Genomic DNA, 11,968 nt, shown 5'->3' on the forward strand with positions numbered 1-11,968 from the left:
TAATATATAGTATGTGCTAATGGCCACAATGTGTAAATTAGTTCAATGGATAGAGGTAACTTGAGAACCAAACATCAACACCAGCAAAATGAATCCTCATCGTTAATTACTGGGAATACGAATTCAATAAGATTGTTATTTGTTAAGATTGCGGTAAATATATTATTCGTATAAATAATACAGTGTGAGAAGAGCATCGTATTCATGAGAACCAAACTTATAGGTAACCTTTTTCGGTTTGTACCTTAACCTAATTTATTGGTAACCTTTTTAGTGAACCAACTTTCAATGAAATCGTCAATTATTAAGAATTAAACACAAGAGGAGAGTTAAACCCAAAAGATTAATTTATTAGGTGAGAAAATCTTAAAGGTTTAAGTATCCCGTCAAGTAGGTTATTCTATTAATATGAGACTTTTAACCATAGATCTCATCTTTAATTTAATGGAAGAGAAAATAGTTGAGATTTATATAAGTTGTTTTAGGCACGTATTACCTTAATTAGTAAAGGTTTAATGAACTCAAAAAAGTTTGAAGTGCTTTACTTGAATTCTTATTTCGATTTTTTCTATAGTCAAACTTAAAATTCATATTTTTAGCTTTATTATAATAGTATGTATAGAATAAAGCTTCTATAAAAAAATAATAACTTAAAAAATTCACAATTTTTTATACTTTTTTATGCAAAATGCTAATTTAAATATGCAATTTAATTTACATGAATGCTTGTATATCATGCTTTACGTTTGTAACATATAATAATAATATTCTCTTTAGCTAAACCAACTACGAATTAAAAAAAAATTCACAGGTAACAGAAAAAGGGGGTCTTTCTAATATATGACTTGGTCAATATATAGAAAATCTTATAACAGTAGCGTCCCTAAAGAAAACCGAGTCATTTGTATCATATTCATATATCGATATTCAAAAGGTAAAAGCTAGTTTCAATATATATATATATAGATTAAGCACTTTCTAGAGGCAACAGGGTGTTTTGGCGTCTGAATTAGTTTTCTTTAATTCGTCAATGCTGTTTTAGCTAGCTAGAATTCAATATTCAAACAATACCCAGTCAAGCTAAACAATTCATCAACCACAACGGTCAATTCAAATAGCTCGCTCCCTAGCTATATATATATATATATATATATATATATATATATATATATATATATATATATATGTCTGGGGGCTACCACGTACCTTTCACCATATATCCATACAAACTCTCATTTAATTTTACTCCGATCCGTTATCCAAACTCAGCGGAAAGGGCAACTTAAAATTTAAAGTTCTAAAGAAGAGCATTTAATTTTTAGTTACATTGATCAGTTTACAGTTACTAGCTATCACACAGTTAGAGATGGCATTGTCTTACAGGATGATCCTCTTCATAATGCTACAAATAGTCTTCACCATTTTGCTTGTTTTTCCTCAATTTGGAGCTTGCAGAGCATTACAAGATGATCAGTGGTTGAGAGAATACAATGGGCTTTTGTTGCAGTCTCTTCAACGGGGCACTCCGGTGGTATCCAGTCCCGATCCAATTCGTCCATGACAAACCTTCAAACCTGCATGTGCTAACTGAAACAAACACATTAATTCTTTCTCAAATTTCATGACTATTCTTTTTGCTTGTGCTTGCTGAGAAACCACAGCATCCGTGGCTTCACATGCAAGAGTATAGTACTAGTTTGTGTGTAACTCATATTTTGTCATTCTTTTTTGTATATGTAATGTTCTTTAATTGAAACTAATTGATAAGACTTTGAGATATTATCACTAGCTACATCTATGGATAATCTATAACATTGAAATATTTATAAATTATAATTAAATAATGTTTTCTAGCTCGCTGAACACTCTCTCACTCGAGCTTATAACATTTAAGAGATCATGGTCACATGTAACTGTAATTATAACTTGAGGTGGCAAAGTGAGTCACGATTGAGCTTAAATTTTTTAGGCCAAATAAAATTTAAGACTTTGAGATTAATTTTTTTAACCCAAAAAAATGTAAGATTTGAATTTAAATTTTTTAGTTCAAATTAAATATAATTTTTTTTAATCCGATCAATATGAGTACTATATGATTACATAACTATAAATTTCCAATCACTACAAGAAAAAGCACAATTTAACGTCAGTTTCTTAGCGTTAGTTGCATTTAAATCGTTAATTTTAACAAAGAATCAAATTAAGAATCATTGATGATTTACTTCTCAAATAAAATTTACGTACTCATAATTTTGAAAAAACGAAACGATAATTTTTTGGTGAGTTTACTTGTATGATTTAGTCACTTTGTTTTATTACACTCCACTCTGTTTTCAAGGGTCAATGATCAAACAATAACATGGTTAACTCATTGTTCACTACAACAAGCTGTATCAGATTGATGTTGACATCACTACCATGCTAAACTTTCTGCACTTGTATGAGGTTAATTTCACATTCTTGTTTGTATTTAGTGTCTTCATTCGGTCAATATTATCACCATCCCAGTTAATAAGGTTATATATCTGTATAATTTAATCACGTTAATATTTAATTCCAATAAGTTCTGGTGTTGTGTCAGGATCATGTATTAGAAGCTTTGGCTGCAGGTACCATTTTTCTCAAATAAATGGAACATGAGAAAGTTGATGTGACTGCATATATTTTATTTATTTGGAGATTAAATTTATTTTCAAACCATGCAGATATATATGAACTGTCAAGGTATATCAATGCCAGTGCTAGACCCTCAATAGTGAATTCTAAAGCTTCTAAAGTCAAAACTAAATAATAGAGACCAAGCAAAATGTGGCAAAGACTGTAAATGAAAAATCAGAAACCATGACTTGCTCAACTTCAGCATTTACTTCCTTCTAATGAACTTGGTGTCTAACTGAGAGTGTTTACAAGCCGGGATGAGGAATTCACTCATTGATGGTTATGTCTAAATATTGGTCACTTTTCATACCATGTTTGTTGACTGGATGACTCATGGAAAGACCATCGTTTAGTCCTTGCTAGTTTTAAGGACCCATGGAATTTCTTATGTGCTCTATGTGTAGCAGAAATGTAGACATTTCCTTAATTTGTAATTTATGTTTATTAAATAGCAATTTTTTTCCGCAGCATATTTGAGTTTTTGTATAATTTCAAATGCTTATTAATTGATCAATAAAATAGCCTTTGACCAACAATCCACAAATATCCCGTGTTCTTATGTTTTAGCACCTTATAGTCTTCAATAGCCAACAATAATGTCTAGTTATTCGTACATATAGCCAACAATGTTTAATTATTAATTTATATATTTAAATAAGTAAGTATTGTCACTAATAATGATAAATAACTACTACTAATGTATTTGTCCATAGTGAAAAAATTGTGGTCTTAGATGTATGACAACATCTAAAAAAGTGTAGTCTTTTTTGTTATTTGTCCCCGCGGTTATATTTGCACTGTGGCCTTAAGTAAAAAAACAAAAAAAAATGGTCTATTAACAAATACAATAGCCACTTGGAGCGCATCTGAAAAACCGTAGCTTAAACTTAAGGCCACGGTTTTTATACATTTGACCACGGTTTTGTTGTTGCAGCTTAAAGGCAAAAATGTTATAGTGCTGTCATTTTGTGATTCGTTGTTGTCACAGTGTGGGCTTCGTCGTTTCACATGGATGAGAACTAAGATGCAAATGAATGGTGAAGGATAGCGATTGGGTGTTTTGCGTTCTCCATAAACCATTGTATTGTGAATCATGTTTCGTGAATTGTGATCTCTCCTTCTCACCTTGAATCTTGAAATCAAACCAAGAGTCTTCACCCATCAAACGTCACAATCTTCTCCGTAACGTGCCACATCGTTGACCTCACTTTCCATTATGCATATATAGTGTACATTTAATTATTTTTTTATATCAAGCACGTGTTTAGTAATTTAGTTGTTTTACATTCTTGGGAATTGGGGTTACAGGTACAATATTGTTACAATATATAGTAATGGCCATGCAGGCTTGAATTGTTTTTATTTAGTTGGACAGTGAAATGTAAAGAGGGATAAATTAGGAAAAAAATAATAAAAATTAAAATTTATTATCTAAAACATAATAATTTTTATGATTTTAATGGTAAAATTTTATTTGAAGAATTAGATTTTAACAATTGAATCAAAATTTAAATTTATGATATTAAATTATTTGAAGATATTTAATTGTTTTTCCATGTATAACTTATAGAAAAATATTATTATATCCATGTAAGTATTGCATTGCACCTTGTTGAATGAAGTTTATCAAAATTAAAATTGTTAAAATTTTGTTTGTGATCTACTATATCACAAGGTGAATTAAAAAGTCTTGTTTTATTTTTTTTAAGAATGCTTATTATGAACGAATTACCAATGTTTTTGTAATAAAAAGAATACAATAACAATATTTGAATAATTAAGAGAGTATAGGATATAAAAATCTCATACCATTCGTACCATGTACTTGTAAAATAAATATAAAATTCGACAAGTTAGATATGCATTTTCTTTGACACGAAAGAAAAATAAATAAATTGTTTGATGAGTTTAAAGATAAGTTCCTGCCTAGTGCCTACATACAAACACTATATAGATATAATGAACGTGCAACAAGTATTTTTCTTTCATTGTTTTCCGCTGTTCCATTTCAAGCTGGCTTAGGTATGAATGCGAAATCCACCTGACGGTGGAGCAGGGCCGTTTGGAAGCGACTGCAAATGAAGCCCATATTCTCTCGACCACTGACGATGTAATAATAATGGCCTGCAAGCTACTCTGGACTCAGGAGAAGCAACAAAAATGTTGAGCATGATAAGCAGAAGCTGCACAACTGTGAAGAGGAACCTTCTGTAAGAGAAATCCATGTTTATATTCTCTCTAAGTAAATGAAACAAAAGGAAAGCTTTTGAAGGAGCTCAATGATCTTGGGTGGAACTACAATGTTAGTGAGTTAATTTGTACACAAGATATATAATGCTGTGGTGGACGGAAGGTGGACATAATACACATGTGTATTAACATGGCTTGGAAAATTAGAACCGCAAACCTCGGACCCTTAAATGCCTTCCACGCGCAACATGTGTTTGAGAACGAAGACAACTAAACTTGGTCCAGTAGAGATATAAAACTAGCTTGAATATGATATTAAATTTTACAATACTTCTCACATGGTTACATGTTTTTGACTTGATTATATTCTTAGGCTACTATTTTACTATTATAATTAATTAATTTTTAATTTTAATTTCTTTATAATTTCGGTCTCCCAAATTCCAATCCCAAAAATTTAGGGCAGATCATCAGATCTTGGCCTTATTAAGCTTATTTTACGTGACCATGCAACTTAATCTCTTATTCAAGTGACTGTTAGGTGTTATGTAATAGCCATACTCATAATATAAAGCCATTGAAAATTTGATGACTCTGCATGCATATGCATAGGAGCATTTGGTGTGTTTTCACCTTTACACGTTAATTTTCCTTGCTTTGCCATGACACGAGGCTCACAATGAAAACAATACGGTCAACGGGTTCCTACCAGCTAGCCAGTATATATAGCATATTTGGAGATAACAAAATTGCATATTATTTATAAATGTTTCACATGCACTATGTTCATTTCTTTGTTTTGCCTTCTTTTTTTTTTTTTTTTCATTGTTGGAAACAGGAGCAAACACGACAAGTAGAATTTAGTTACCAATGCAACCGCCCGTTGACTTGTATTTGTACAAGTTCTTTGTTTCTCGCAAATTAAAACTCTTTTATTCAGACTTGCAAAAGATATCTTAAAGTTGTGTTAAGGGTTTTGATCAAAGGTATGTTTGAATAAACTTCTTTATTAATATTTATAAGAGAGAAAAAATAATTAAATTTTTTTCATAAGCTAATTGATGATCATTATGATAATATTACATGATTTAAATATTAGCAAGTATGTAATGTGATAGAAGATATTTACTCATGTTTTAAGCAACATATTATATGTTAAAATAAATTGATGCAAGGAAATATCAACTACCTTATGAATTTTATAAACTTCAATCTACTTTATGAAAAATTTAAATCTTATGGATGCACCGTTAAAATTTACTTTTGTAAAAAAAAAAATTATTAAATGTGTCATATATTTAACAACATTTGGTAAGATCCTCTTACCCTAGTCAATATTTTTGTATGAACATAAATTTCATCGATCTACCTACAACTACAACGTCAACTAGGTAGAAAAACGTATCACCATGGACCACAAAACTTACGTTAGGCATGAATCAGATAGCATCTAATTTCAATTTTTTGATTCTCGGGGTAACTACGCCAAAGAAATTAATAAGTATTTCTGTGAAATTTAGCTGAGCCCAAATGACTTGCATTTTTTAGGGGAGGGAAATTAACCAACAGGTGTATGATTATGTATTAATAATTTTAAATAATTCAAAAATTAATAGGATACGTAATCTAATAACAGAAATTGACTTATAGAAATAATAAAATAATGCAATGAAATATCACTCAATTTTTTAAATTTGTGAAAAATTTAGACTTAATTAACTTCATAACAATTTTTTACGTGCAGCCTTTCAAAATTGGAGTAAAATGGGGCAATAGATGAAGGCTTCTGAAGTTAGCAAGGCTTGACTCGAATGCAAGTGTTTGTATTAGTTTATTATGTTTAAAGTAATTATCATCAAGATTTCCCAAGAGCTTTTTATCTTAAACTGCCTTTTTTTCTATAATTTAGGGAAATCTAAATGTGTATAGAAAACGATTTTGTTAATAACTTTTTGTAAATGTTTAGTGGATGTGACAAGGAAGTTGCTGAGATGTCTCCCAAGTAATTCTACACTCGGTACCAATTCAACTCGAGTATAAAATCAAGCAACATTTTGCAAGTTATATCCATTTCTTTATCCATTACAAATATTTCAGTACATCAGGATTACAACACTAGTAAAAGCTGATACTATACGTCACTTGTATCCAAATTTAGATGGTATCAACTAATATAAAGTGAATGCCCTGATCAAGACATACTACATACAGAAATATACAAATAAGCCACCTTACATGGAATCTGGTGGATCAAATGATGTGATACACAAGAAATTTGGACGTGATCCCTATACTATACAAATAGGATGCAACATTATTCATAGACAAATTGAGCTCAATACAGCACTATTAATATCTATAGGGTAATTGAAAGGTGATTTGGCAACAAGCGATCTCCATGTCTTGTTTTTTGGGTCGTAGATTTGAATGAACAGAGTTCCTGCCCTCTTATGTTGTCTGGACCTCCGTGTTTCAGTAAAATCAACAACACATAAATGTGTCACTACATACAGCTCCCTGTCTAACACAACAACCCCAAATGACGAATAGTAAGGAGCTTTTCTTGGCACACGAGACTCGTATAGCCAACGATTTGAAGACATGTCATATCTGCAAGGTGTATTCATCATAAATATGTCAATAACAGATTTATAACTTCAGAAGGTTTGAAATTGTAATTTACAAGTAAGCAAGCAGGGCCATCAAGAATGTTGAATTCGTGTTTCAATGAATATTAGCCTATTTGTTTAAAAGCAAAATGCCATTTACAGTAAGCAAACTTGATTTCAACAGCAAATCATCATGTCGGATAAATTTGAAGTCGGAAAAAAAAATTATGCAGTAAGTAGAACTGATTTTGAGATAATAAAAATAAGTTAAATTTCAAGGTGAACAAACTTGATTCCAAATTTGTGACCCATCAAAACTTTAAAAGCATGCCTATACTTATACTTCAAAAGTGATTCTACTTTACCATCCAAACAAAATTATTCTTCAAAACTCCACTCTTCAAATATTCTCAAACATTAGTCTTTTTTTTTTTTCAACATCAATTCTATCAAAATCTAAACCAAATGGACCTTATACATAATAAAAGGATAAAACAATGTATATCTGTTCGCAAGCATTCCGCTTCTGGTCTACTAGATGACTGGTAAGCAAGCTAAGTAACCAATATAATTATTTAATTATCTCAAAGTATTTTAAAGCAAACCCTTATCATGATTCTTCCTAAAAGTTGAATAAATAGAGCTCAAATAGCCTGGCAGGAGGCAGGAACACTCCCCACTGCATAACCATTGGTCAGTTAAGCAAAACTTTTGATCATGCTTGCCTCATTTGTCCATTTTGTCAAGATCCATCAGAGTAAAAAAAACCACACACACACACACACACACAAATTTTCAAGTTCAAAAAATTACATAAATAGATTGTATACACATACAAAAGTTACTGTGTGTGATTAGAAGCATTTGGCACAAATTTCTATTATCCTATATACCAGTGCCATGTCTTCATAAATAGAATTTCATGAGTCTCATATTCAAGTCACTCCGAACTTCAAGGGATAATCAATTTCAATTTCACAAACATCAGAACAATTTATACTTTATTCTACGCATTTTACACTTCACACTACAGCATTTATTTAACTGCAAATAACTTCTACACTGATTGACAGACACAAGACACAATTATTGCAACTCCTAATAACAAATACTTGGTGCCAGAAAACCACAATTGATTATAGTTTATATAGCCTAGTTTCTAAGTGGTAACATCATGACAGTAGTCTAACCACTACCCTTTTGTAACTCGTCAGCTTTAAACCTAAGAACAATACACAACACCAAACCCAAATCTGCATCTGCCTAATCATGATATTATAGAGTACATATTAAAAAAAAAAACTAGCGTACCCCATTGCCCAGAGGCTCTTCGCTATGCGAAGGTATGGGGGAGGGATATTGTACGCAGCCTTACCCTTGCATATGCAAAGAGGCTGTTTCCAGATTCGAACCCATGACCAACAGGTCACCAAGGCACAACTTTACCGCTGCACCAGGGCTCGTCCTCAGAGTACATATTAAAGAAGACAAATATATTGGACCTAGTGGGATAAGGCTTTGTTATTGTTGTTGCAAGTATCTAAACACATGTTTAATATAGGGTACATATTAATGATGCAAGTATCTAAACACATGTTTTAACAAGTTCAAAACACAAATAAACAACCCACATGTACAATACAAGATCACAATTGCAACTACAAGTTTATAGTCATAGTACATTTAAGGAGTCAAATTTGGGCTGTTTATTCATCAAATCAAATAAATCTGAAACTTGTCCTTTTCCCTATGTCATTTAATTATTTTGCTTGACAATATTTTAAGACCGTGTAATGTGTATGAGACTTATAAAAAGACAAAGGCCTCTAACAGTCTAACCTACCAAAGACAAGACAAGCCTTCTATCAAAACAATTACTTCTAGGTTCTAACTACTAAAGACAAACCAAATGCCAGCAAGAAATGATAGAGGACATAAATAGAGGAATACAGGTCAGAAACAACAGCTGCAACCAGGAAAACAAACACTCAGTTCAGTTCAAGTCACACAAATCGGGAAACCCAGCAGAGAACACGTGAACAACAAAATACAAAAACCAGGAACAGGGGAAGCAAAACAAACCAAAATTTCAATCCAAGTAGAAGTCTGACATCCCAAAATCTTTATCAAAGTTACATCATCACCCATCTCAAATTCTCAATTACACTCCATTGTTGAGCTGAAGTAACATGGCACCATAGGCTACACAAAGACACACACAGCTGCAGTCTCAGAGTTGTTGAAAGGGAGATGATTTTGAAAGGAAAAGGTGAAATTCAATTCAATAAGCTGAACTGGGTGGTTTAAGTCAAGGTGTGAGTTTCGGTGGGCTGGACATGGTATTATTTTGTTCTGCCCAATCCACTAACAAGCTTTTGGTGCAAATTTGAGAGTAGCTAGAAATGCAGATTCAGAGATCTTTTAGAGGTAAGACATGATTCATCTCCAATTCCAGAAAATTGTGTTCTCACCTGTGCATAGGATCACAGAATCTGACACAACATGGAGTAAGACTTTGACTACCATGCACCAAACAAGTGCCTAAAACGAATTTCTTGGAAGAAAATCTACAACTAACATATAATTGACAGCTCAAGCTTGACAAAAAATGGTAGAAGCACCCATACCAAGAACAAACTTGTCCAACAAACAACACAAAAGCACACTTACATAGTAAAATCACTATTCATGAATAAAACTTGAAATGCACATTAAGAACTAGTTTAAATCACAAGCCAAGATGATTATACCACTCCCCTTACAAACCATTTTTCATTGAAAAGAACATTCTAAATAGCTAACACACTTGCTCCAATCCTAACTAGCAAAACCATAAAACAAAACAACAGAAAGAATGATCTCCCAATTGCCAATAGTAAGTCAACCAGCCTCCTTTCTTTTCATAACATCAAAATTCAACAATAACATACAGAATAATGTAATGTAATGTAATGCACAAGCACAAACTCGAGAGCTACCAATTATTAATAGAAACTAATTAATTAAGCAGGAAATTGGTATAATTGAAGAAAGAAACAGAATCAGAGAAAGTACCTCAAAATCTCATTTCCATCAAGCATGAAAAGCATGGGACATCCATTATATTCAACCACCACAATCTTCCCAACCCTGACCCTCTCCTCATTCCCCCACATATCCCCAACCTCTCTCCAAGCGCCACTCTCCACTCCCATCACTACCGCATCCCTATAATACTCATCCACCGGAAACACCCCCGATATGGTCCTCGACGCGCCATACCCTCCCATCACCCAGAACTCCCTCCCCTCCTCTCCGACAAACCCCACGCACCCGGCACGAAACCCGGGGAGATTCTCCATCGGCACCCACCGGTCCCTCCCCACCTCGTACCGCTCCACCGACCGAATCCTCGACCCCGCCGCCCCGAACATCGTATGCCTCGAGCCCCCACCGGCCACATAAATGCTCCCGCGGGCCGGCACCACCGCGCAGGCGAAGCTCCCCCTCGGAGACAGCATCTGGGCGCGTGGCTCCCACGAAAAGTCGTGGAAGCTGAAGCGGAACGTGGCGGAGGACGGCGAGGGGCGATCGATGGGGAAGGAGCGCGTGTCGAAGAGGGACCCACCGAGGACGTAGAGGTGGGACCCGAGGGAGACGGCGGCGAAGTTGCAGAGGCCGTACACGTGGGGGTTGCAGGGCATGAGAGGGAGCGGGCACCACGCGAGCGCGTTCGGATCAAACAGAAAGGGTGAAGCGATTGAAGGATCTTGCGGGAAGATGCAGAGAAGGTGGTTCTTTCCGTTCAGCGAGGCTAAGAAAAATTTCGAGGAGAGAAGCAGTTTCCATGATTTGCATGTGGCTTTGAGCCTCCCGTGGTGGGAGTAGGGGACCATCGAGAGGATCGACGCCGCGACGTCGTTTGGGAGACCCGGGATGAGCGTCGCGCCACCGCCACCGCCGGCGCCGGTGTCCCAATAGGAATTCATGTTCGGTTAATTGGTTTTTGTTGTTGTTGTCAACGCTGCGCGCGTTTGCATTGCCGTGTTCGTTTCTTTTCTACTATATGCTTCACTTTGTTTTGAGGGTCAAAAAGATAATACACTTTTTTTTCGGGTTTTCTTTTTGAGCAAGACAGTGGGATGGGACTATGGGAGTCGGAATCCAACCAACAGTTCGACCTTTCTATGTTTCATCTAAGGATGTGTTTTTTTACCGAATCCGAAACAATCATAATCAAATCCAATAAAATCATTATGAACGGTTAAGGTTGTGTTTTTTTTTTTGTTTTTAAGGTTTATAAATTGTTAACTTAAAAATGTTTGATAAAATTATGCAAGTACAAGGTAGTTTATTATTAAATATAATATATAGGTAGGAAAAATGCTTGAATTATATTTTTTTATTCTTAAAATAAATCAACAAAAAAGATATTGTTGTTTATAGAAACTTCAAAAAACTATGTTTGTCTTAATCAAGATAAAAAAGATAAATCAATATTTACGCACAGTGTTTATATTGATTTATCCTAT

At 33.9% G+C, this 11,968-nt stretch overlaps 1 protein-coding gene across 1 annotated transcript; it reads right to left on the minus strand.

Moving 5' to 3' along the window:
• Positions 1-6,900: 6,900 nt before the first annotated feature.
• On the minus strand, positions 6,901-11,642 carry LOC100796892 (F-box/kelch-repeat protein OR23). The gene is made up of 2 exons (XM_003553438.5): positions 10,512-11,642; positions 6,901-7,458 (listed from the first exon to the last, which is right to left on the minus strand). The coding sequence occupies exons 1-2, from the start codon at positions 11,423-11,425 to the stop codon at positions 7,167-7,169; spliced, it is 1,206 nt and encodes a 401-aa protein (XP_003553486.1). The 5' UTR covers positions 11,426-11,642; the 3' UTR covers positions 6,901-7,166.
• Positions 11,643-11,968: the final 326 nt, after the last annotated feature.

Source organism: Glycine max, chromosome 19 (assembly GCF_000004515.6).
Source record: "Glycine max cultivar Williams 82 chromosome 19, Glycine_max_v4.0, whole genome shotgun sequence".
NCBI lineage: Eukaryota > Viridiplantae > Streptophyta > Magnoliopsida > Fabales > Fabaceae > Glycine > Glycine max.